Source organism: Euleptes europaea, chromosome 1 (genome assembly GCF_029931775.1).
Source record: "Euleptes europaea isolate rEulEur1 chromosome 1, rEulEur1.hap1, whole genome shotgun sequence".
Taxonomy (NCBI): domain Eukaryota; kingdom Metazoa; phylum Chordata; class Lepidosauria; order Squamata; family Sphaerodactylidae; genus Euleptes; species Euleptes europaea.
The window spans coordinates 142,168,387-142,196,369 of NC_079312.1; the positions used below are offsets into that span (position 1 = coordinate 142,168,387).

At 41.4% G+C, this 27,983-nt stretch overlaps 1 protein-coding gene and 1 pseudogene across 1 annotated transcript in view; both read right to left on the minus strand.

The window, feature by feature from the left end:
* Positions 1 to 10,411, minus strand: part of ARSG (arylsulfatase G) — a 63,478-nt gene extending 53,067 nt beyond the window's left edge. The window contains exons 1-3 of the mRNA XM_056848777.1: positions 10,085 to 10,411; positions 8,230 to 8,417; positions 4,948 to 4,995 (exon numbers count right to left, since the gene is read on the minus strand). Of these exons, the coding sequence (XP_056704755.1) occupies positions 4,948 to 4,995; positions 8,230 to 8,417; positions 10,085 to 10,308 (460 nt within the window). The 5' untranslated portion in view covers positions 10,309 to 10,411. The remainder of the gene's footprint in view (positions 1 to 4,947; positions 4,996 to 8,229; positions 8,418 to 10,084) is intronic.
* Positions 10,412 to 26,008: 15,597 nt separating this feature from the next.
* LOC130476790 (ADP/ATP translocase 3-like) lies at positions 26,009 to 26,917 on the minus strand (annotated as a pseudogene).
* Between the last annotated feature and the right edge of the window lie 1,066 nt (positions 26,918 to 27,983).

The window sequence follows — 27,983 nt, forward strand, 5'->3', positions numbered from 1 at the left end:
GTAATGAAATATTTTTATTGGACCAGATTATCATATCTCTTTTAATAGAATCCCAAAGTTTAGCATAATTATTCTCCAAAAGATCTTTATTTTTATTTGTAATCCATATGCCCAGGTATTGCACTTTGTTTGTTTTTTCCCAGCCTGTCGTGACCAAAAAATTTGTTTGTTCTTCCTTAGAGAGGTTTTTAAATAAAACATGGGTCTTATCTTTATTAACCTTAAAACCAGATATTTCCCCATAGTTCTTCAATAATTCCAATAAATGAGGTGCGGATTGGATTGGATCTGACAATATAATCAATAAGTCATCTGCAAAGGCCCTCAGTTTAAACACATGCTTATTAACTTTCAGTCCCTGAATTGCTTCTGTTTCCCGAATCTTACAACACAGGGTTTCCAAGGTCAAAATAAACAACAAAGGTGATAGTGGACATCCTTGTCTGGTTCCTTTTTGTATTTCACAATTATCTGTCATTAATTCATTTACTAATATTTTAGCTTTTTGTGTGGTATATATCGCATCAATACCTGTACGGAACCTTATTCCAAAGTTCATTATTTCCAAAACATTTTTCATATAATCCCAAGAAACCATATCAAAGGCTTTCTCTGCATCCAGGAAAACAAAAGCGGCCTTATGTTGATTATTATACTCATAGTATTCCACCGCATCTAATAATATCCTTAAATTGTCTTTTATTTGTCGACATGGTACAAATCCTGCTTGGTCCTCATGTATCAAGAACAATATATATTTTTTCAAGCGATTAGCCAAAATTGAAGCAAAAATTTTATAATCCACATTTAAAAGCGAAATTGGTCTATAATTGGTCACCTTTTCCACGTCTCTTCCAGTCTTATGTATCAATGATATATAAGCATGAGACCAGGTTTCAGGGACTGTTCCTGTATCTAAAATTGAATTGCATACCTGCAAAAGAGAGTTTTTAACCTTCTCTTTAAATGTCCTATAGAGTAAAGCTGTAATTCCGTCTGGGCCAGGTGTTTTATCAGTTTTTTGTTTCATTGTTGCTTCTTCAATTTCTACCATTGTAATTGGGGCATCCAAAAACTGCTGTTGTTCCACAGAAAGTCTATTTACCTTTGTACTTCTTAAAAAATTATCCATTTTTTTTGCAATAATGTCTTTTTGATATAATTTTGTATAAAAAAGTTCAAACTCTTTCAATATTGCTGTTGTTGTATAAACCGGTCCCTTTGAAGTTTGTATTCTGTTGATTACCTTTTTCTGCATGGAGTCTCTTATCTGAGTAGCCAGAAATTTCCCAGGTCGATTGGCATGTTCAAAATATCTCTGTTTAGCAATTTTCATATTTTTATTCATTTCTTCCATAGTCAGCAAATTTAACTGATGCTTGGTTAATTTAATTTTAGTCTCAATTTGCTTCCTCTGATCTTCCTGTGTTTCCAAGATTAATTTCTGTTCTAAGTTTTGTAATTCCCAAAGTATTTCATTCATTTGTTGTAGTTGTTTTTTCTTCCATGCAGTATTCTTCTGGATCATATAACCTCTTAACACAGCCTTAAAAGCATCCCAAACCACATTTAAGCTGGTTTCTCCATTAAGATTGATACAGAAATAATCTTCAATAATGTCCTGTATTTCCTTCTTTGTTTTCTCATCTCTCAATAGCCTGTCATTAAGTCTCCATCTGAATGCTTGTTTAGTAGACCACTCAAAGGTGACCGGGTTGTGATCTGAAAAAGTTCTTGGAAGTATATGAACCTTCCTCAATTGAGTAAAGACAGACTTGCTGGCCCATATCATGTCAATTCTGGAGTGTGAATTATGTCTAGCGGAGTAAAAAGTATATTCTTTTGATGTTGTATTTGTAGTTCTCCATATGTCTTGTATATGAAATTCCTCAATAAGCTGGTAAAATATTTTAGGTAAACAACCTTCTCTTTCATATTTAGCTGTTGATTTCTTATCCAATAGTGGGTTAATGATTCCATTGAAATCTTCCATTAATAATAGTTGGTGATCTGCATATTGCAACAAAATTTCATACAATTGTGTATAAAACTGAGCTTTCCCATCATTTGGAGCATATATCCCTACTATCAATACCTTCTGTCCAGCTATTTTCACTCTAATCAACAATATTCTGCCCTCTTCATCTTTGTAAACCAATTCTGGAATAAGATTTGCTTGAGCATATATAACAAGTCCTTTAGTTTTAGTTTTAGCTGAGGAAATAAAAAATTGTCCCAAGGCTTTCCTCTCCAGATATTTTTTATCTTTTTTTGAAATATGAGTCTCTTGTAAGCATATTAATGAATTTTTTTGTTTTTGTAAAAATTTGAAAATCCGTCCTCTTTTCACCTTCTCATTTAGACCATTAACATTCCACGATATGACTTTAGCCATCAGAATTAGTTATACAGTCTTAAACTCCACCTACTGCTCCCTTATCTGCGTCCTCATCTTCCTCTTGGCTTGATTCTTCTTTCTGGCCTGGTGTATAACCAACCAGGTCTTTCTTGTATTTTCTCAGGAATTTTCCAACATCTTCTTTTGAGGTGATAGTATATTTGACATCTTTAAAGGTAAATACCAACCCTTGTGGTAGCAACCACCTATATTTAACTCCACTTTTTCTCAGCGATGTTGCAAAATCCTTAAACAAAGCTCTCTTCGCCATCAGGTGCCTGGGAATATCCTTCAAAAGTATTAGAGCATTGCCATCTATTACTTTAGGATCTTGATAGTGTTGTTGCATTATTTCATCTTTCATCCTCATATCATAAAAGGATATCATAACATCTCTGGCTTTTGCTCTTCTCAAATTAGGTGGTAAAGGAATCCTGTAAATCCTCCTGATGGCAAGGTTCAGGTCTCGTTCTGCAATATTAAACAATTCAGCCAAAGTTGTAATTAGAGATTCTCTGGTATTACCTCGATCCTCCGATAAATTTCGTACGCGTAAATTAAGTTCTCTGGCTTTTAGGTCCATTAATGCAAACTGAACTTTCGCGGATTCTTCCTGCTGCTATAACACTTCCAGCTGTTTTTCATGTATATCCACTTTCTTCTTAACTTCTTTGTGATCTTCCGCTATCTTCTTGACCGAGGCATCCATAGTCTTCATATCAGCTTGTAGCGAGGTGACCTGGATTTTAGTCTCTTTAACTTCTTTAACAATCTCAGCTAACATTTCAGTTAATTGCGTCATTTGTTTCTCCTGCTGTCTGGACACATGCTCCATTTGCTGCTTTGACATTAATTCCATCTGTTTAGTAAAAGTGTCAGTTTGTTTGGCCAAAAGTTCTTGCATTTTCTTTTCTTGCTTATCCGCCATGGTCTCTGTAGATTTGGTAGTTGTCGGAGTGTGGAATGAACTTGAACGTGGTCTTGAAGTGGACATAAATTCTGGCAAAAAACCTCAGTTTTTCAGCCGGCTCCCAGCAATTTATTTCTTGAGAGATTAGCTTGTAGTATACTGTCCCATCAAAATCGCAATGTTTAAACTTAAATTCTGCCCCTAGATTGTTTTAAAATCAAGTTTAAAAGTTTTAAGATACCATCGAGTTTTGGGTCGCTCTAGGTCGGCTTCTAGGCAGGAAGTAGGAAGTGCTGCGGACCTTCTGCCGTCCTCTCTATGGTAAATCGGATCGTCTTACCAGTTGTACCTTATGACCTGCTTCCGGTCCTTCAGCTTCGCTCTGCAGCCTGTGATCTCTGCCTGCCGTTCCTGGAATCCCTTTCTCTCTTTACCTTGCCACGCAGCTAGTATCAACTTTCAGGGGCCATTGCTAGAGGTGGGAACTTCCTCCTTCTCTCTCAAGATGATCGGCTGTGCTATTGGGTAGCAGGTATGTCCATTTTCAATTCAGTTTGTTTAGTCTATCTCCCATAGCTTTTAAAAACGTCCTGCCGATCTAATTCAAAACTGAATGCAGTCTTATAAAGTCATTTTCCCAGTCGGGAGGTCAGGGAACAGTAATCATTTTAAAAGAAACCTTTGGTTGCTTATTTTCCCATGTAAACAAAGAGATTCTCGTTACTCACGTTGATTTTCGGAGGGTGAGGCTTTTGTTCCCTTAATTAGTTGCTTAGATGGTATTGGGTAAGGGAGATCGAGGTCTAACTCCGAAATAAACGTCTGCGGCGATCTGATCCTCTCAGCCAAACGCAGGACAGCATCTGAGATTCCGGGAGTCTTAAAAAAGCACTCTCGGAAAACTCAGGAGTCAACACCGCTCTTCGCTGGCTAGCAGAAGAAATCCTGTTTCCAGCTCCACTTTTTAGGAGCGGGTAGGGGTCTGTATGCCCCTATTTAGACGTAAATTCAGTCCTTCACTGGAAGAACCAGTGAGGCAACACACCTCGATCAGCAAATCCTTACCGGAAGTTCTCCAGATAACATCAGTGTTGATGTGTCCTTTAGTTAACACAAGAGGGAATATACTCTGGGGGGGTTGATTTCATTAAGACTATTGCTAGTATCTAATAGAATCTGCTCATGAAGCAGATCTCACAGAGTGGGACTTTTCTAATTACTGAAGCCAACCCTCCCACATTTTGGTTCTTGGGTTCATCAGATTCCTAAGAACAGCATGGGGGTGGGCAAAGTAGAAAGGGGAAATTGGCAGAAAAGCATTCTTCAATCTTTGGAATGGCATGGCTCGATACCAGCCCTTGTTTTCCCTAAGATGACAAACCTGTGTCTGGGCTCACTTGACTCCTGTTCATTAAAAAAATTCTCTCCACGAAGAAAGCTGTTTGGGTGATGCGGTCTAATCATGCCTTCTGCCCATCATTATCATCTTCTATGGGCAGGGAATTGTTTGATATGGAGGAACATTCAATTGTGTGACCCCACCTGCAGTCTGAAGTGGGTGTGGCCCAGATGCAGTGAGGCTTACATCTGCATTAGCTCTTTATATTCTGAGAGAAGAAAAATAATATGGAGTCCTTACCACAAAAATTCGGATGATGAAGACCACTGTGTCCTAAGTGCCATTTACCTGCAAGGAAGCCATTAGGAACAAGCTTCAGCAGAGCAGTTCTACTATACACAATTCATATACACCAATGAACGAACAAAATATGTAATGTTTTCTAGCCCAACTGTGGAATGCAGATGTTGGGGAGGTGATCTTGCTCATCACACTTTTAAACCATTAGCTGTGTGTGTGTAAAGTGCCATCAAGTCACAGCCAATTTATAGCGACCCCAGCAAGGGGCTTTCAAGGTAAGTGAGAAGGAGAGGTGGTTTGCCATTGCTTTCCTCTTCCTTGATGGTCTCCATTCCAAGTACTGACTCTGTTTAGCTTCCAAGATCTGACAAGAGCAGATTATACCATGATGCCTTCCCTCCAAACCTTTAGCTAGTAAAATGCAAAACAGGCCATACACCACACACTCAGATGGCTTTGAAAGCCAAGCACCTTCTTTCTGGCCTTGTGATAATGTCGCTCAAAGGCATGATCAAGGGAACGGAAGCCTCAGGAAATACCCAGCCATCATTCTGCATGCCAAAGAAGAGGAGGGGAAGGTTTTGCAGGTAAATCAAATATCAGCATATGGTCTAGTTCTGCAATTATGCCTCCCTTTCATTGCAATGTGAATGCGTATGCATATTTCTCTACCGTCGCTAATATGTAACTAATACGACATTCTACATTAGCTTCCCAAAAGCTACCAGAGAGTGCTTGCAGTAGGGGTACTTGAAACTAGCAGCCTACTAAAAATGTACCAGAAATAATGCTGCTTTTATAGACAACACAAGATAATACTGACTTAGCATCCCCAATCACAAAAAGGAGAAGGGGGAGCATCTTTTGCCCTATAACCCCCTATGACAAGTACCAGGACACCAGATGTTGAGTGTATGCCCCATCAACCATGTGAATCATCCCACACGACTGAATGGCATCAAATCCAGTTGCAGAGGCATTCCCAACAGCTGCTACACTGCAGTGATCTTTACCAATGTTGCTGAAGTTGTATCCAATTCAGCAGAATCTATCCTTGTCAGGGAGATTATTATCCTTATAGTCTAGTGTAGAACTATTGTGAGAGACTGAGATGTTTCTCGGTGATAGGAAAATGTATATTTTCATCCAAGATTTCCCAAAATTCCTCTGCCAGGCAGCCTTGCCAAAACAGCTTGTTCACACAGCTTCTGCCCTATTTCAAAGGCTATGATATTGATGATACCTTTAGCCTTTATGCAGTTTAGGCTGAAATGGCTAACTCAGCCCTCCTGATTAAACGTGTGCTACTAACAGTCTCCTCCCATTCCCTCTCTTGCTGCACTGATAAAAGAAAGCACCCTAAGAAGGTAGGGATATAGGACAAAAGATGCTTCCCCTTCAGGGATCCTTTTTGTGATTGGGGATGCTAAGTCGTCAGTAGTATCTTGCACTGTCTATAAAAGCAGCATTATTTCTGGTACATTTTTAGTAGGCTGCTAATTTCAGGCACCCCTACTGCAAGCATGTGTAGTCCCTCCACACCCTCATCCAGATCATTTATTAAAATATTGAAAAGTACCGGGCCCAGAACTGAACCCCACAGCACCCCTCTGGGCCACTGGACACCTCTCTCCATTCAGATGTAATGCCATTGACAACTACTCTTTGAGTATGGTTCTCCAACCAGTTCCCTGTCCACCTATTCTAGGGTCCAGTCCATAGTTCCCTAGTTTACCCATCAGAACATCATGGGGAACCCTGTCAAAAGCCTTACTGAGATCTAGGTAAACAACATCAACTGCATTCCCTCAACCCAGTAAGCTAGTCACTCGATCAAAGAAGGAAACGAGGTTGGTCTGGCAGGACCTGTGGGGGCAAATCCATGCTGACTTCCCCGGATCACCATGTTGTCTTTCAGATGCTCACAGATTGATCTCTTTAATATCTGCTCCACTATCTTCCCTGGGATAGACATCAAACTGACTAGCTTGTAGTTTCCTGGGTCATCCCTCCTCCCTTTTTTAAAAATTGGGGTAACGTTTGCCCTCCTCCAGCCTTGTGGCACATCTCCTGTCCTCCAAGAGGTCTGGAAGATGATGGACAAAGGCTCTGCAAGCTCTCTACAAAGTTCTTTGAGAACTCTCGGGTGAATACTATCTGGCCCGGGGGATTTGTACTCATCCAATGCAGCCAGATGCTTCGGCCTCTCTGATGGCTGAACTACAGTGCCTGGCAACCCACAGATACTCTTCTTTAGAGTTAAGTCCTTGCCTCCATTTCTTGAACATTTCTTTTTTCTCCGTTAGATCATCATGGAGTTCTCTGTTCCTCCACATTGGCTTCCGGGATCCTCTATCATGTTTCCTTCTTGTTGGAATAGTGAGGGCTTGAGCTTGCAAGAGCTCCTGTTTTAGGAGAGCCCACCCTTCACTTGCTCCTTTCCCTTCCAGCAAGAAGTCAGAAAGGACTGCTGGGGAAAGGAGAACAAGGAAAGATCTGTGATCCTTTCACCCATGGGTATCCAACCCATATTGTGAACTTTATAGCCTCACTAAATGGGGTAAGAACCTACCACTACACTATCCTCCACTGAGCAAATCTGAAGGTTTCCTTCAGCCTTTGGAGCCTTCCTTCAACTTTAGTGATTTTTCTGTTGAAGGAAGAATAACAAGTTGGAGAAAAGCTCCCTGGAGGATGGCTAGATCCACCCCATTTTTTCCAAACCCTGATGGGATTCTGACCAACTGTACCCCCTCCCATAAATCCCTGGAGTTTTTTAAGCACAGGCTAGATAGCCATCTGTCAGCAATACTGATTCTATGACCTTAGGCAGATCATGAGAGGGAGGGCAGGAAGGTTTGCATCAGTGTTTGGCTCTTGTGGCCCTTTCTTGCATGTACAGGGTAGTTCCGATCACCACTTTGGGGTCAGGAAGCAATTTTTCCTCCAGGCCAGATTGGCCCGGGATCCTGAAGGGTTTGTTTGTTTTTTTGCCATCTCCTGGGCATGGAGTAAGGGTCACTGGGGGTGTGAGGGGGAGGTAGTTGTCAATTTCCTGTATTGTGCAGGGGTTGGACTAGATGAACCTGGTTGTCCCTTCCAACTCTATGATTCTATGATTTAAGTAATAAATAAATGTTATTTGCGGCTAGTATGCCACATAAAACAGAAACTGACAATGATTTAAGTAAACTACTGCTAATATTCTTTGACAAAGTCCAATAAAATGCTTGTAAGGAGAACTGAAAAAATATGTTTTCTCTCTGCAGTGGGTTGAGTTACCTATCACAGCAGTGAGGTAGCCGGCTTCCTTCAGAACTTCAGCTAATGTTGTCTCGTTCAATGGGAGGCCACCCACTGATGTCACAGCAAAATTGTGGGTCACTCCATTGCGCAGGCCAAGACGTCCTGTAAGCAGAGAGGCACGAGAGGGGGAGCAGGTGGATGCAGCAGAATGGAAATCTACAAATCTAGAAGCAGCACAAAGAAAAGGTTTCATTCATTATTTACAGTCGTCATGTTCTCCATTTTGATGCAAGCAGCCTTAAACCAGTTCTGCTTGGACTCTGAGCTGCAGCTTTAACAATGAAAGTCCTGATCTCTTCTCTTACCTCCTATTTATAAATCCCTTGGGTTCTTAGAGCAATTTGCGGCACAACAAAATTAATTAACGTTGGCAGAAACAGTGCAGTCCATGCCATGTCCTTCTCCTTATGCTCTATGTTAGATCAATTTTGTTCTGAAGAATGGTCAGGTTATGATCACCACTGCCATCCTCTAGCACTGGACTTTCAATCTTATGCTTTAGGGAAAGTTAAACCCTCTAAGTTTGCTTAAAAATGAGGGGTTATGCTGTCAACACTTTCTTGGTAACCGACAAGTGGATGAAGAACCAGCCATTGCTCAGTACACAAAAATATTCTTATCCCTCAGAACTGGCAAAGTGAGGGTTCCATAACATAGTTACAAACTTGGCACAATACAGGTACAAACTAAGCATGAGCTTTAGGTGAGATTTAAGAATGAAAACAGAATCAGTTAATGCCATGAATGTCCCTATTTTGAAAATTTTCTGCTAGGGGACATTTCTAGCTTGCTGGGAATGCTCCGTGCTCCCTCAGCTCTCAGCCCCAACCAGATTGTCTCAAATGAGGGTGATTAGTGTGGCAGTATCATGTGTTCTCTTGTGGACTTTGAGATGTGCAAAAGAAGCACATATACCATGGGCTTAAGAATGGAAATGTCATTATTAACATAGCTAAATGGTAACTCATCTAAATAAGAATCTTTGATGATGTCAACAGTATTTGGGGTCTGAGAAATCCATAGAGAGGCCAAAACACAGAAGTTTGCAAACTGTTGCAAACCTTTCTGCCCTCCTCTCATGATCTGCCTAAGGTCATAGAATCAGCATTGCTGACAGATGCCCTTGTGAGGCAAACAACCCATGCATAAAATGCCTTAGAGTGGGACCACAGTGTGTGGGGACAAGACTTTCCCCCCAGCCGTGCCCTTTTCTTGACCTTCAATGCTACTTGCTCTATTAGGGAGTATACTATATGGCTACACATCAGTTTCCCTAATGAAGGGTAACATCTTAAACGTTAACAAATGTGTTACAGTACCGTATGGCATCAGGAACCACAGAACTTTCCTAGACATTAAACAGCAAACTTAAAGGTACCCTACTTCAGCCTCCCCAACAACAAAAAGGGTTCTTTTCCTATGTACAGAGTAAGAATAAGAACAAGATAAGCCCATTGCGGGGACCAGAAAGTGAAATTGTAACAGGAGATGAAGAGAGGACAGAACTCCTCAATTCCTACTTTTCCTCAGCCTTTTCTTGCAAGGGAAGCGGTGCTCAACATGGCATAAACAGAACACATGATGAGAGCACACAGTTCTCTATCACTTTATCCTCACAACGCCCATACAAGGCAGGTTAGGATAAGAATTAGAGTGACTTGCCCAAGATCTAGTGAACATAACAGTTGAGGAGGATCTGAACTCACATTTCAGGTTGTGTACCTGCCATCAGTGCAGTGAGGATTCTATTTATGCCCCTTCACAATTCTACTTCCTTTGCAAATCAAGGGGAACTTGGAAAATGGATGTAAGATGTCAACTTGAAGCTTACCTCATTCCTTCCATTGCCATCTTATTTAAGTTGGGAGTGTCATTTCGTTTGCCCCAGTTGGCACCAAGGTCTCCCCATCCAAGATCATCGGCTAAAATTATTATGAAATTTGTTTTTTTGGAGCTGGATTTTTTCCCACTTGAAGAGGTGGCTGGATGGTGATAGGAGAAGAGTCCAACGAAGCAGGTGACCAACACCAATGGTTTAAGGAAGAGAATCTCCATGGCTTCAAGAATGCTCTTCTAGAAGACATGGCATGAATGTGAAAGGTTAGTTTCAAAATATCCTCATCATCATGATCAAACTCCCACAGTTTTTGTTTCTTCAGAAGCAGCATAAAACTTAACATCACTTGGAGCATCTCCACAGTTCGGCAGAAAAGGGAATCAGAAACAGAGATGGGAAAAACCCAGAGGTGATAGCAACAAGACAGCGTCATCTGGATAGGGTGTGTTGTAGGATCTTGTGGCACAGCAACTTGGAGACAAGAGTCTTGTGGCACCTTTTTACTCCATCTAGAGCTCACATCTTCAGAAGCAATCTTCTTTGCATCTGAAGAATTGGGCTGTAGTCCACAAAAGTTTATTTTGGAATGCCAATTTCATTGCATTTTGCAGGTGTAAGTTCCAAATATAAAACTAAGTTACAAGAACAAGCATTATGTGTTTGCTTTTCCCAAGTTTTGCTGCACCTTCTGTATTAATACTGTTCCTCAAAACTATGAAAACAATGTTGGGCATTCTTGATGCTATCATTTTCACCTTTATGATTCACACATCCTCACTTTGACATTGTACACGGATGTTATATTTTCTTTTTTCTGGAGACTCACTTGCATAGGGCCATCCTTGAATTTTATTTATGGAGGGCTAAACTTCAACTTATATCCAATATGCCTATGCCAGAAAGCAACAAAAATTAGAATTGGGGTTAGGGGGACTGTGTTTTATTTCAACAGACATTGGAATGGCAAATTTTAAAGTACACTTATGAATGTCTTTCATCTGCACTTTCATAATAAAATTTAACCAAGGTGAATACAAGAGAAAAAAACAACATAGAAACAAGAATAGCTCCTGCTATTCCTAATCATCACCTCATATCTGTTATAGAGGATCTAACTTCTGTAACTGATAAAAGTCATTTCTGAATGCTCCTCTATACTCTTAGGAGTGGATGCTGATTAGAAAGGCAGTTTTGGCTACATCTGCAGCATGACTGAAGACAGGACATGCACAGAATAGGTCAGACAGGAGTCACTAGTCTCTGTGCAGATAGCATACAGGCAAGCAAACACACTAAATGTAAAGATTTAAAATTATTTTCAGGAATTTACAAAGGCTAGAGCACAATTAAGGAGCCCCCTGGCACAGAGTGGTAAGCTGCAGTACTGCAGTCAAAAGCTCTGCTCACGTCCTGAGTTCCATCCCAGCAGAAGTCAGTTTCAGGTAGCCAGCTCAACATTGACTCAGCCTTCCATCCAAGGTCGGTAAAATGAGTACCCAGCTTGCTGGGGGTAAAGTGTAGATGACTGGGGAAGGCATTGGCAAATCACCCCATAAACACAGTCTGCCTAGTAAATGTCAGGATGTGACGTCACCCCATGGGTCAGGAATGACCCGGTGCTTGCACAGGGGACTACCTTTACCTTTAGTGCACAATTAGCTAATTCAGTTTAGATACATGTCTTAAGTATTCAATTCAATTCAATTCAATTCAAAAACCTTTAATGGCATAAGATAACAATTAATATAAATTTCACGTCTTAAGTATTCACTGTGAAGAGATAGCATCATTCACTTAGGAACCAAGCCAAGCATAAAAATCTAATTTGCACTGTGCGTGTTAATAACTTAGGGAGAACTTAATCTAACAATTCTGACACTTGGGTAATTCAGTCCCAAGCAAACAGACAACCAGACAGATTGGTAGAAAAATTCTATAACTGCACCAAATGGCTACTTGTACAAGTGATTGCCAAATAATGGACCCAAATCTACTTACACCACATGCAGGAATTAAATACACTGTCACTTATAAGCCATGGTTTGTTCAAAGTCCAGTTGGCTGTGACATCTGGATGCAGCTGAGCCAACAGTTTTGGTGTTGACAGTAAAGCAGGATTTCAAATTAGGAGTTGCAGTTGCATTGTTATCTGCAGCTTGTACTCATCTCTGTTGTGATGTCCAAATTTACCAACCCACAGTTTGTTGAGTAACAGTGACCCTTGCAACTGCCTGGATACAGAGACAGCATTATAGAAAAGATGTCCTCCATGGAGGGAAGCAGAGAGGAGGCAAGAAGCCCCTAGGGGAGCTTACACACAAACTGGGATTTCTTACTTATGTTTTAATGCAGCTTTAGTGAAGTAATAGATATTTTATGAACAGTGTGAGGCAGTAGGTGATACAAGGAATGCTCCCTTCCCCAAAACCTTCTGCGCTTGCTTCAGGAAACCAATTGTATGAGGTGATCTGATTCTCTCATTAGTCCCTGTCAACTATGTGGACAAGCAGGAACCAGTATGAGCCAAAATACCATTTTGCAGGTTTGAAACAGTACTTCCAACCCTTCCAACCCCAGGGAGAAATGGTCAAAAAGTGTATTACTTATACCCAGTTCAGCTTTTGACACCAAAATATTCTGCACTGTTCCAAAGCCTGCTACTCCACCACAATTACACCAGCCAATGTTAATCCCAGATGGATAACTGTATTAGCCTGTAGGAGCTAAACTTCAAAAGAGGATGCAACACAAAACTCCTGGATTCGAATTTGTGAAGAGATTAAAAACAATGTACCTCTCCAGGGCTTAATAGGGACCTGGGATTCCTAACTCACTACATGTGCTAATATCTTAATAAATTCCACCCCTTTCTGATGTTAATTACTTCAGCTATACCTCTGTAGAAAGTTGATTCCTTTGAAATCTGGTGTTGGTGGTGAGTTTTTTGGATACCATGGACCACCAAAAAGACAAGTAAGTGGGTTCTAGATCAAATCAAGCCTGAACATTCCCTAGAAACTAAGACCAAACTGAGGCTATTGTACTTTGGTCACATTATGAGAAGACAAGAATCACTGGAAAAGACAATCATGATAGGAGAAGTTGAAAGCAGCAGGAAAAGAGGAAGACCCAGCATAGGATGGATTGATTCAATCAAGGAAGCCACGGCCCTCAGGTTGCAAGACCTGAGCAAGGCTTTTAACAATAGGACTTTAATTCATAGGGTCGCCATGAGCTGGAAGCAACTTGCCTACACTTAGCACACACACACACACATCTCTATAACATCCTACTGTATCTGCTTATCTCATATCATCCTGCACTAGGTTTTGCCAATCTAACAAGAGTGAACTGATTACTCTTTCAACTGAATCTTGTTTGGAATCAGCCTCTCTTTGTTATACCCCCCTTCTGATAAATTCACACTCCTGTGACTCATGAAAACTATGCTAGAATATATTTGATTAGTCTTTAACGTGCCACCCAAATCCTCTTTTATACCCCACAATGGCAGTGCCTAGGCCAAATGGGATTTTATTTTGAGACCAACAGAACGATCACTTTTATAACACACACACTTACACAAAATACATCATTCAGGCAGTGTTTTCACATGCTGCATTTTTGCAAATCGTTTAACAACTTGATCTGCTGAGAACTGGATAAAACTGACAACTTCCAGGGCTGGAGGCTATTTGTTCACAACCATCAGCACCAGCCTAATCTGCAAGGACAATAAGAATGTTATCAGAGGGTGACACTTGAAAGAGGAAAGAACGAGCTTGAATATCAAAGACCCAAAAATAAGCAGTTGGAGGCAGATGGAACTGGCAGGATGAGTCAGCTAAGACCAGTATTATGACAGATGTTTCCAGTTGTGAATCAATGACCTTGGGGAAAGAATGTGCAGCTGAAGATACAAATTTGGAGGGTCAGTCAACACAACAAAAGGGTCGGGGGAGAGTGACCTAGATAAGTGAGGGGCATGAGTAAATACTTGGATAAACAAAACTAATCAGAGCTCTGAGATAGCAAGGACAGAATCCAAGGAACACCCGCAGCAAGCCAAGAATCCAGCCTGTTCTCCAATTAAGTTCATGCTGAATGAATGGGTGGGTGAACGCTTCTGAGAAATGTCTGTGAATAACTAACTGAAGGAGACTGAGGGTCTCTGCATAGGGATCTTCTCCTGGTTTATGTTTTATTAACACAATGAAAGTGGAGATGCAAAGAAAACTCATACGATGTAGTTAGTGGAGCCATCAGCCGCCTCCTTTCCCAGCTATCTGCCTCATTTACTCCTTTCTTGTTTCCTTGCCAGACAATGCAGTGGGGAAAGGTGGCGGGAGCAGAGAGAGGAAAGCAAGACAAGAAGGGGCATTGCAGGCATCTTCCCTTCCACTGCTTGGATATTTACTGGCTTGCAGGTTGAGAAGATATATTGCCAAGGGGAAGTAGCTGCATGAGTCCGTCGCAGCAAAAGAAAACAGTAGCCCATTGGGAAGAACTCTTGCTAGACAATGATCTTACGAGTCTGTATGATCCACCCTCACCATTCTTCCTATGGAAGCTTAGCTAGACAATGAGGTCATTTGGAAAGACCCTTATCTGTGAATGACCACCAAAAGAGAGGGCTTTTTCCAGTAGTGGCACCTGTCAAATGTCCTGCTGAGAGAGGTCTGTTTTGTCCCCTCTACCCTGTGCTTCTCTGACTGGTGAAAATGATTCCCTTCTGGTGGGCTTTCTGATGGTTTAATGTTTTGCTGAAATTATTACTGACTGCTAACTATTAGTATTCAATAATAATTGATTTTTAAAAGCTGTTAGATCTTTTAATACTGCTGAGTATTGTTGTTCTTATCTGTTGGTTTTATTCACTTTTTGATTAGTTTTTAATCTCTGTTTTGAGCTGCACTAGGATTCTCATCCAGGAAGAAATGGATTGATGGATGGATGGATGGATGGATGGATGGATGGATGGGGCTTTTTTTGGCAAAAGCTTCTGTTTTGGCAAAAGCCTCTGTTTGCTGGTGGAAGGTTGACTGTGGTTTGCAAGAGTTAGTTCTTTAAAGCAACACTGTGCTCAAACTAGATTGTGTATATATTAAAGGAGCAGAGAAATTGTGACTTGAAATTTGAGAAAACTTTATCAAATGTTATGAAAATATTAGGAGAATCATGGAATAGGGAACCTGAAATCTATAAGTCATTCATGTCAATTCCCCATTTGTATTTTGTTAATGAATCCAATTTAGTTTGCTAGATAAATATTTTTTGTCAGTAATCCTACCTCTTCTTCCATTTTTCTGAAAATCTGCTGCTGTTGCAGTAATACTGAATCTTAGATTGTTAAAATTTACATTAATACTACTTAGCACTTTTATAGTACTTCTGGATGTTCAAAGGGCTTCATGTATACTATTTACAGACTGTAGATGGAGGGCACTGAGGTTGCAAGAGCAGCTTGAGTGCCTCACCAGCTAGTCCAAACTGTTTAATGTATTTATTAAAACATTCATAATCCACCTTTTCTTGTAGTTCAAGGTGGCTATATACAACTATACATTGTATGTAACACATGATTGCAACAGAGACTTGCAGCTGTTTGACAGCTGCGAGTTCCCTATAGGGAATTAATTCTGATGTGCTGCACAGGCCCAGTTCTGATTGGGAATGCAGCTGGGAAGAGGGACTTCAGCCTTCCCGCCCTCACTGCCTTCCCAATCCAAAAATTCCCTGCAAGGGCTTTATGCGCCACACTGGATTGCTGCATCCAAACAAGTTAAATAAGGCCCTCGGGGCCATTTCAGGTTGGGGAAAGGGTGCAGGGGGAGGCTGAAGCCCCTTCTCCCCCCGAAGCCACAGTCCTGATCCAAGGTGGTCCCTTGTGGTGCTTCAGAGTTGAGTTCCCGCAAGGAACTCGCTGTTGCCCTCTTGCTGCAAGTCCCTGTGACAATCACGTGTTGCCCATAACGCATAGTTTGGGCCTCAATATCACATTTGTAACACTATCATAATCAGCAGACACAGAATAAACATGCATAGGTAGCACAAATCACAGAAGTTCACTGTTGATAATCATACGTATTACCCTTGTATGGGATACTAGTTTTGAATGCTGTAGCGTCATGTGTCAGAAAATGTGTCTTTTGACAGGTGCATACTTCAGTAGAAACTTGTAAACCAACTGCCCTAGGACAATGATTTAAAAGTAAACAATTGTAATTTGTTTACTGGTATTGAAATAGGTAGATATTGTATTCTCTTCACACAACCTGGTTCACAATGAAAATTCACTGGCAGCATAGGCTGAGCAGGAGACCGATGTTCCCTTTTTCCGAACTTGTTCCCAGGCACAATTGCAAATTTTAACTTGCCTAGCAGGTGCTGAGTCACCAAGTAATCTAATTTTCTTGAAGCACCAACCTATATTCACTGTGAATCACTAAACTGTTACATTCATGAGTTCTTAGAATCACAACCATTGAACAGATATGGGGCTGTAATGCTGCCTGGATTGTCTCTTGGAGGCGACAAATGCTACATGCCCTTGATCTGTGCCTCTTCCCTTTCCCCTACCACCAATTTGCAAAGCTTTGGGCTTTCCCCCCTAAAATACATCTGTGCAATAACCTGTGTGCATGCACAGAATCATAGAGTTGGAAGGGGCCAAGAGTACCCCTAAGAAGGGCGATACACACATCTCAGTTTGCTAAAAGACACACCCAGAACTTTAAGTCAAGACTGTGAAGTTACCCTATTTATCTGCAATGAAATTAGCAGACAAAATCAACATGGTTTCTAACTGAACTGTTGAAATGGGTGCATTGGTGCAGGTTTTAACATTCCCTCTTCCACAAAACAAGCATGGTGCAATGACTATGAAGAGTGACAGCAAACACTCTATCCAGACCAGGGGAAGAAAAACTATAGTTCTTCTTTATGCAATAGTCAGTAGCAGATGTTGCAGAACTAGCAAACAACTCACTGGTTGGAGCACATTTAACAATGACTTTCATACCTAATGATTGGGAAAGGTGGGTGCTTACTTGGATCAAGAGGAGAAGATTCTCCGACTGCCCATCCTGATGTCTCACAATAGGGTGCGACAGATGAGACCAGCCCTATTAGTCATGCATGGTGATCATATGCCCCATCAAAGGAAGCTAGAGGGGCCAGTTAAGAGAAGCATGTTCACGGGGGATGATGCCTTGTTATTACCTGAACCACATTAGAAAGTCCAGAGAATCACTTCAATTGAAAAAAATATGGCTGACCAAGTTCACACAGGTTGGTAGACAAGCATGTGTCATGCAATTCCTAGGAACAGACACATTCAGAATCCACCATCTTTGCCATAGAGAATGCTATTGGCTTTTCTCCTGGGATCATGGCCCCTCTGATGCTAGACATTGTGAGACTGGTATTTCTAAGAATGATTTTTTAAAATAATATTTCACAGATGTGGACTGCTGGTGTGACATCATTATGCAGAATAAGCACCCACAAATTTGGGCTTAAACCACTACCTGTGGTCAGTACTGTCCCTTTGAGATTACTTCTCACATGCTGAGAAATATGGGAAGGGCATCTTGTGTGCCACTCTGCTTTTGAGAAGGCAGAAGGTTTGGTTTGCTTGTCACCAGCATAGGGTCACTATCCCTTCCTCCGCTGAGATCACCAGTAGGAGGATACATGACTCCTCATGGTTCCCACCAAAAGAAACATCACATGAGGGTGGTTCTCAAGGGCCAGTGGCAGTTCAGGAGTGGGTTGCATATGGGCCACAGCACAGATGACATATCCTCCAGCTATGGTTTTGTGGATTGTGCCTTCTTTCTGGATGAGCGAGGTGAGAGGAGAGCGAGGGAGTCACAGGCCAGGGAACTGGCCTACCCCACCCATAGTCACGCTGCTTTGTCTGCCTGCAGGAGTTATGGCAAGCTGGAGAATGTTGCCAAAGAGGGCCAACATTAATTTAAAACTGTACCATTTCCCAGTGCTGGACCTAAGGCAAAATTACTTTGTGTACCTGCTAAATAGCCTGGAATCCAAGAAAGATGGTTTGCAGTTGGAGCCTGTGCTGTTCAGCTTAGGGGAGGGCCTGCAGATTGCCCCAGCTATCCCCCTCACACTTTTCCAAAGTTCAATGTGAGGTTAAGACTCTGCAATTTGCTAAGAATTTGGGAAAGGGATGTGTGTGCGGTACTGCAAAGGGTAAAGGCCAGGGGCAAATGCTCCTGGTGAATTGGTTGTCAAGGACTGGTCCAGACGCTAGACATTTATCTTGGGGAACAGGTCTAATTACTGGATTTGGAGCCAGATGTGTATCTGTAGGTTTTATATTCCTTCTCAGTTATACTAATGACTGGCCTCCAAGGATTCCACTAGCTCAATACTTTAATTGTAGTACTTTGGTTTGCTGGAGCCTGAAATCAGCAACAAGAAACAATTGCAAAAACTTACCACATATTAATAGATTAACAGTGGCACCTAGTTGCTTTAAACATTTTGGGGGCAACATTATCTCTTACTAGTGTCTCCCAAAGCAAAGACACATGTTTCCTGCATACATAATATTTCAGACCCATGAAGGAGCTGAGAGATCAGACAAGGCTGTAGCTGCATCAGATGAGAGTCGACAAGTCAAGCACAGGCCACCCAGCTATGTATGGTGGCCCACCAGAGTCATAATAAACCTCCTAGCTCTCTTGCCTCCCTGGGACTGGAAACACAATGGAGCTGTCAAGCACTTGACAGGTTATAGAGCCCAGGTGGTAGGCTACATCCACTTTGAAGGGTCACTTTGAAGGCTCTGCAATCCTATGCAGGACTTTTAACTAGCCTCCATCTGATCATGATCTGGAGCAGAAGCAAATTGAAGAATGACTGGTGTGTCTGTATTTCATGCTCCCCAAACAGAAGTCTTGCATCTTTCCCACAGAGTGATGAACAGGGCAGAAGAAATATATGCAATTCACACATCAACAAAGGTAAAAGCAATGCTCCACATTTAGGCAAAAGGAAACAAATGCAAAGATAGAAGACAAGGACTGGACTAGATGGCTGATAAAGCCCTTTCCAACTCAAAGGATTCCCTCTCATTGTAGAGGAGATCCCTGGCTTCCTTAAACCAATTTTGCCATTTCATTGTAAGTTCAAAGCTACCACGTATAAAGTGGATTACCACAAATCCTTTAATTGTAGTATTGGGTGAAGGGAATCTCAATGGCAGAGCACCACTAACTCACTGGCATGAATTTCAGCACTGGAATTTCAAAGGGTGTTCCAGAGTTGTCATGAATCTTAATTTAGTGTACTGTTTTTGTGCTATTGTAGTTTTATTGATATTTGTCCTGAATCTTTTTAGTTGTTGCTTATAGGACAGAAAAAAGCCCCTTTATAAACATTTTAAACTATTTTTTAAATTGTGATATGCGAGCCACTTTTGAAAAAGCATCTGGAAAACCTGGTAGCATTTTTAAGAATATCCAAAGTGCTGTCTTGACAAATAATGCATATAATATGCGCCTCAACAAAATGTACAAAATTGTTTACCTGGGGTACAGTTGGATTCCAATAAAACTGCAATTAGATTGTTCTGATGGAGACAGTTCAGGGGTGTCTGAAAGGAGAACAACAAAATTAGATTTGCTGGCTAGGGCCATTCATTATTTTCTTCGCAGTAACTGTTTCTGGGGGGAGCAAAACCCCCGAGTGAAATTGACAGCCAGCTATACAAAGATATTCAAAAGTTTGAAAATGATCCCTGTAAATATCCAGTTGTACGAAGACATGTCTTTGACATGGAAATCACATTAACAAGTTATCGATGCACATAGGGCCGCTCCTACAAAAGCCCACCATTCCTTGTACAGTAGGGTGGGGTGGGATTGAACACCCTTGGTGCTGAGTAGCGTCTGTGTGGCATGCAGGGGTGGGGGATGGGACTTCGTGGCACAATTCATGTGCTGGCAAGTACAAGTAAAGCCAGCAAAAATTTGTTGGCTGAGTTTGAAGCCAGCGTAAAATAGCCCAAATGACAGTAGCCATGGGCTTCCTGGTGAACCTCACACTTAAATATGCTCATAGCTTATGACATCAGTCAATCCATTTAAATAAACCAATTAAACCATATAAATAAAAAGCTTTTAGTTTTTAAAAAAATGATGCGTAGGAGCAGTTGCTATTAGAGGAGCTTAAACAGTGTCAACCACTTTTTGACAAACTTGCCACAAGTCTAAAGCCTGAGAAAGTACTTCTTTGGAGTGTTCTAAGTTTGCATACAGCCTCTCCCCCTCCTAATGCTTTTGTCTCTACTGTCCAAAGTCAGGGAACAGCAACCAGCACACAGCTAGTAAGAAGGCAGAAATGTGAACTTGGCTCTACGCTCCAGTTGGCACACGGGCCCTTGTCTAGACATGGCACAGCTACCTGCTGTCTATGCCACTGGTGGTGCCCTGAGCCGTAGTCTGGCTGCTCATGGATGAAAAGTGAGGTCAACTCTGCAAGCGATTTTATGATAAGTGAGGGTCTATATGAGTGAAATCATCATTGTGCAGATGTCCTCCTAGGTTGCAAACTTGTCAAAAGGCTTGAGGATGGAAACAGAAAAAAGGAAAGATGCCTCTTTCCAAAATTACAATGGTACGCCTTGTTTTTACAGTAGTTTCTTAATGATTTGCCTCCCGCATCTAACTCATCTGGAAAGAAAGAGGCCAGTTCAGCATTATTTGAATCCTGTACAATTATGATTGAGCATTATTTTAAATTAGCTTTTCCTTCCAAGCGATCAAGGCTGGAGTGTCACAGTGAAAGCACCCTGAAGCATCTGGCTGCGCCTTTTTTGGGGGGCCATCCAAGGCAAATGAACATTTTTTTCCTAATAATTTTTTATTAAAATTTTTCAATACCGTACATATAAACATCTCCCATTCACATACATGCAATATAAACCCTCTTTCAGGGAGTTCATTTTAAGTTAATCGCTCAGGTCTTACAGGTCATTTATTTGATCAAAATTCTACTTAAATCCTTTAGCAATACTCCCACTACTTTCCTAGCTAACTATCAAAACAGTACTAATACTTAATGCTTAATACCTTCCAAACTGTCTATCAAAGCAATAGTAATACTAAATACTTGATACAATTCTTCTTACCCTACTATACTTCGCTTTTATACCTCCTTTACTGCTCTAGATTAGACTATCACATGAATATTTTTATGTTTGTTATAATGCTTCCCCCCCTTCTTCACTAAACTCTGCTTTTTAATTTATATAATCGGAATAAACTGCTCATGTTTTCTGAAATTCTTCTATTTTTCTGCCTTTCACCAGGTTGGATAATTTAGCCATCACCGCATATTCTGCAAGGCAAATTAACATTTTGTGCCTCCATGCCATCAGTGATACACAGAGCCACATAACCAAGAGCATACTGGGTGATCCAGTGTTGACCAGAATATTCTTTTCTCAGTTTAATGTTTGTCCATTCTTTACTTCTTCCCTTTTACCTCTATCAAAATGCTCCAGATTACAGTCCCCTATTATACAGCAGGTACCAGTCAACCAATGAATGAGCTGCTAAGCTGCCTCTGGGTACCTCTTCTAAAAGTGCATGACGTGCTTCTCTCACCAGAACACTTACATGGCTGAACAAGGTAGCTGGCCCTGGTATTTTGCCAACCTAGGTGACTGCTTCGCTTGCCTCTATGGTTGGGCCAATCTTGGATGAAGTATAGGAAGATCACATATTATACCCAGGCATACTTAGTGATCATTCTGTAAAGAGACCCTTGACTTCTTAACTAGGGAATACATAACCTTTCCAAAGCAATTTCTTTGTGGAAGGGGTTTAAGCCTTTATAAATGTCCATTTCTTTGCTAAAGAACAGTTTGCTGCAAGTCTCCCATTTCTCCATCTTTGTCATCCACCTTAAAGCAGTGGAGCATCACAAGCCATACACTGGGACTAATATTCTTAATACAGACATTTAGGAGGTCTTCCAACCTTTAAAACATACGTCTGCAGCCTTATTTTTACTGTGCATTATTTTTACTGTTCATGTTTAAGGTGTCAAGGAATCTGTTTTGCCCCTCAGTCTCTCAAGGAGTCCATGATGACTGAATCCAGCACGTTCCCCTCCCCAATTTACATTAGCATTGTACTGAAACACAATTTTAAGCAAAGCATTTAAAAGAAGTTATTTTTATACCCCACTTTTCTCTACCGTAAGGAGTTTCAAAGCGGCTTATAATCGCCTTTCCCCCCCCCCCCAACAGGCACCTTGTGAGGTAGGTGGGACTGAGAGAGTTCTGAGAGAACTATGACTAGCCCATGGTCACCCAGCAGGCTTCATGTGGAGGAGCGGTGAATCAAACCTGGTTCTCCAGATTAGAGTTCACCGCTCTTAACAGCTACACCAAGCTGGAGCTCACTACCAAGGGCAAAACCTGGTGCTTATCTAGATGCCTAAGGATTAAAACTTAAACTTCATGAGCAGACTTCATGAGTGCAGAGAAATGTTGAGCGTTGACAACTTTTAGACTCACATGGCTAAACAAGAGTTACAACAGTGCAGCAATATGGTTACTGTTCTGATTCCTGTTTGGAGCATTTCCACTGCAATGTATTTTAGTGCATGGATGCGTAAAAAAGGCATGCTGTAAATATCACAGAGGTAAAATGCAGCTCTTCTCCTCTTTCTAACCTCTTCCTTGATGTACTAAGGTTTCTTTGGGAGCAGCTAGGAGAATGTTCTCATGGCATCTCATGTTCAGCTGGACGGACCCTTATCAGGGATGCTTTAGGCTGATCCAGCACTGAACAGGGGGTTGGACTAGCTGGCCCCTTCCAACTCCATGGTTCTATTACTCTGTTACTGATATGCAGTGTTGGGATGTCCAATGGGAAGTTCAAGCAGAGATCCTGGAGAGAAGGAAATAAAGAACTGAGCAAACAGAAAGGGCATAAAGACTGAGGGGCACACCAAGTTCCCTGTATCAGCTTTCCCTGGGAGAGCTAAAAATAAGCAGCCAGATACTGCTCATTGACTACTTCCAGAGCAGGAGATCAGAGAGAATGAAGATATGATTCTGTAAACAACAGAAACCCATAATCTAACTGGGGATTTGATGGTCAAACTACTTTCACGGTTTTATTATCTTTGCACTTGCATACCTTTTATCCTCGCCTATCAACTACAATAATGTAAATAAATAAATCCTGCTCATTCTGTTGTTCAAAGTGCTGTAAAAAAACCCTCTTCAAAAACCAGAACAACATGCACAAAGTTTGCAGACTTTAAATGTACAATCTAGATTTTCTTGGCTTTGTTACATGATAAGGTAGAGTTTTCTCAATTTATCTGCCTTAAGCACTGTCAAACAAGGAACCTATGAAATTCTAGGAACAACTGCCACCTGAAATTAAATAGTCCCTGCATATCCCATCAATGGTGCTAATCGCCCCATGAGACAGGGAGAACCTAACATGAAAAAAGTAATGACTTGCCTAAGGTCACCAAGGCAATTAATAACTGTGAAAGGAGTAGTACCCAGATGTTGCTGAAACGTGTCCAGCTCCTTAGGCAGACAAGACACCTGTCAATCAAACTGCACTAACAGCTGTTTAAACAAGTAGATTGGTGTGCTTTTTGATCACCCTCATTTGAAGTATCTGTAGCTACTACCAACATGCCCAGAACTCTGCAAACAAGGTCAGTTCTGAAGAAAACACAGTGAACAACCCAAAATTGATTTCTGAGCCTAAGTGCACTGAACAATCAATTCTGGCAACTAGTTTCAAAGATGAAGGGATTTTGCTTGAGTGTGCTCTGCAATACAACCCCAGAGAAAGAAAGCAGAAACCCTCTGAATGCAGGAAGGCAACAGAGAACAGGAGACAGGAATTACTAGAGGTAAACTTCAACAGCTAAGGAATGCCAGATAACCAGGGAAGGGCTGTCTACAGCTACTGAGGCCAAGGGATTCATATGCCTCTCTTCTTCCTGTGCTGACTTTTTAATAGCTTGAGAACATTTGTATGCTATTTCTCACCTAAAGCTACAAACATTTGCGGTTAAATTAATAATCATAGTGTTTAGCAGTAAAAACCTACAACAAATTCCTCAGGAAGAAAGCTCCTTTGCATGCAATCCTGAACAGAGAAGTGACACACCATAAAAAGCCAGCAAGTTGAGAAACTCAGAGTGGTGGTTACCAACCAAAGTCAAATCATGTTCATTTCTATATAGCAGATCATCTCCTGAGTTGTCCACCAGGAAGCAATATTATGGAAGGACAACTGAAATCATACTGGTCTATTTAAACAAAGGTCTACAAACCTGTGGGGCTATTGCAGAGTTACTTAACCCCTCAATTGCCTTTCCTATTAGCAGCAACAAACCACTGGAACCTCAAGGTGTAATTCTCAAAGGTCCTGTACTGTGGGAGATAACAGCCCACATTTTAAAAAGAAATGGCTTAGCTTTAAGAAGTCTTCTCTGTAAGTACTTCATCTAAAGGTAAAGGTCCCCTGTACAAGCACCAGGTCATTCCTGACCCGTGGGGTGATGTCACAGCCCAACGTTTACTAGGCCGACTTTGTTTGTGAGGTGGTTTGCCTTCCCCAGTCATCTTCCCTTTACCCCCAGCAAGCTGGGTATTCATTTTACCGACCTTGGAAGGATGGAAGGCTGAGTCAACCTTGAGCCGGCTACCTGAAACCGACTTCCATCGGGATCGAACTCAGGTCGTGAGCAGAGTTTGGACTGCAGTACTGCAGCTTACCACTCTGCGCCACGGGGCTCCTCAAGTACCTCATCTACCACTTGTTTTATGTCTCTATGTAGCTGACCAAATGCCATTCATCCCAACTCCTCTACCCAGTTCAGTGGTAGATGAAGATGCTGAATACAATTCGGCTTATTGTCTACAATCTGCGTGTAAAACTCATAATTTATTCTGCTAGCAAATTTGGCAAATTTTGATTTTCTAGGCTGTATAATTTATTTGTGTGCCCATTTCTATTTTAAGTAAATTAACGTTTTTATTTTAATTTCTTAAAATTCTATTAGTTCTCATTGGTTAAGCAAAGCTGAAGCTAGCTTTGCAATAAGTTTTTTCTTTCTTTCAGGGTTAAGTACATTTATTGTTTCACGGAATGCCTCAAATTTAAAAGAACACAAATGCTAGATGTTCAGCTATGCAAACAGTAAAAAGGTAAAGGTAAAGTTCCCCTGTGCAAGCACCAGGTCATTCCTGACCCATGGGGTGACGTCACATCCTGACGTTTCCAAGGCAGACTTTGTTCATGGGGTGGTTTGCCAGTGCCTTCCCCAGTCATCTTCCCTTTACCCCCAGCAAGCTGGGTACTCATTTGACCGACCTCAGAAGGATGGAAGGCTGAGTCAACCTTGAGCCGGCTACCGGAAACCAACTTCCATTGGGATCGAACTCAGGTTGTGAGCAGAGCTTTTGACTGCAGTACTGCAGCTTAACACTCTGCGCCACGGGGCTCCGTGCAAACAGTACACGGTGCTTAAGTACAAGTGGGGGAAAACATGATTTGTTACATGAGTGCTTCTCCAAACATGATTTTATGGTCCTGTAAAGTAAGACTTGAAATTTCAAGCTGATCTACAGGCAAGCGCAGATCAGCTCCTTTGGACCTAGTACAACCTCCACTATGATAAACATCGACAACAGACAATCAGTGAACTGAACTGCCTGTTCTGATGCCTGATAATGGTATTCCAAAGTATATCATTTCACTGAAAGTAGTTTCTAAGCACTACTTAGAAACATGATCTGGCCCCAATAAGTAGACTCTGAGCAGGGATTTCTGAAAGTCAAATGGTCCATAATGGTAAGTTATGCTACATGACCTGTTCAATTTAATCTCATAATTCTAGTCAGATAGTTAACTTTTTGAATTCATCATACAACATGAGAACAAAAGCACCACCCATGCCTCGAAGAACATTAGACCACGCGCCCTTGAAGAAAGCTTTTCCACCTTCATCTCTTGCTATCTTCTTCCAACAGTCAATAGTTCCAGAGTACATGATGTCAGCTGCTTTATGCCCAGACTGCATCATCATACGACGGCGCACTGTGTCAAAGGGATAGGAGACCACACCAGCTACTGCGGTTACAGTCTGTGCAATCCAGCTTATCACAATATGTGTGTTTTGAGGATCTGGAAGCACACCTTTTGCGGTGTCATAAACTCCAAAGTAGGCAGCTCTGTAGATGATTATACCCTGACAGAGACATTGAACTCTTGATATAAGCCACATAGGCCATCGGACCTGAAAATTTTCACTAGACAGTTGCCCAAACCGGTGAATTCTCTATCAGCACCAGCCTTTCCAACATCAGCAGCCAGACGGGTCCTTGCAAAATCCAACAGGTAGACAAAGCAGAGAGATGTAGCTCCAGCTGCACCTCCAGAAGCCAAATTACCAGCAAAATACTTCCAGAATTGTGTGTGTTTGTCTACTCCACCCAAGAACACTTGTTTATACTTATCCTTGAAGGCAAAGTTGAGTGCCTGAGTGGGGAAGTAGCTGATGACATTGGTCAAGTTTCCACGCCAAAAGGATAATGCTCCTTGCTCTTTTGGAATGCGAACTACACAATCAATAATTCCTTTATACTGTTTATCAGCAGCAATCTGTTTACTTGCATGTTGTACCTGGAGCAACAGTTTGACCTGCTTGATAGGCGCCACCACCGTCTTGCTGATCGCCGCGGCCACGCCGCCTGCCAGGAAGTCCTTGGCGAAGGAGATGGCCTGGTCTGCCATGATAGCATGGAGCTGGGGGGGGGGGGAAGGGGCCCGGCGACGGAGACACCGCCCACGCAGCTCAACACACGCAAAGAAAGGCAGCTTTGCAATAAGTTTTGATTAGCATGGCAGTGTACAGTATTAAACTTCTGTAGACCACAAATACTGTAAACCAAACAAGTTGAGGTTTAATTTATTGCCATTCCAAGATGAACATGTTACTACTTATTACAAAAAAGGAAAAAAGCCAGAGAGTTCAAATGCAAAAGATATTAATGATTAATACACCAAGGATCAGAAATCCAGAGCTTGAAATTGCAAGGGAGTGGAAAGGTAGGTATGTGTGTGTTTGCCTTGTTTGTGTAAGAAAAGGATTAATTAAAAAGAACAAGCCTAACCAGAACTTAACCTTCAAGCAGTGCCAATGCTCATGCTCCACAGAACAAGAAGTTCGACACATGCACAAAAATGAAAAAGGTATGTTGCGTCATGATTTTGTCTGAAGTGCAAATAGCTTATCCAGCCAAACAAACATCTGAAATCAGCTTTTGAAATTTCTGACGTAACCTTAGGAACTGCACGTTAGCAAGCTGAAGTCCAATTCTGAAATCAGCCACAGCCCCATTAGCAGGCTGTGGACAATCCACTGCCTCTCAGAAGCTGGAACATTTAAAATACTATAGAAAAGATTAGTAACAACATCCCTCAGCAGAGCATATACCACTTACTGAGAAGCATTCTCTCTTCAGCTACCACCTGAGCAAGAAAACATCTGGTTACATTATTGCCTTAAGAAGAATGAAAACAAATAAACAAGCATTTTGTAGCACTTTAGAATTTTCAAAGCACATCATGTATAAAATGCACATGTATACCATGTACACCTCATGTAACCTTTACATCATTACATTACAGATAGAATCTGAGATTGAGGAAGTATGGCTTAAATTCATGGTGAAGATTTCTAAATTTGTAGCTCCAGCTGAAACCCTAATTCAATTTTCAGAAAAATCCATTTTCTAGTGACCTCCGCTCTGCTGCTCATGGGTGCCATGGTGCCTGCAATGCATTTCCGGGTATGCATTTGCTTCTTCCCT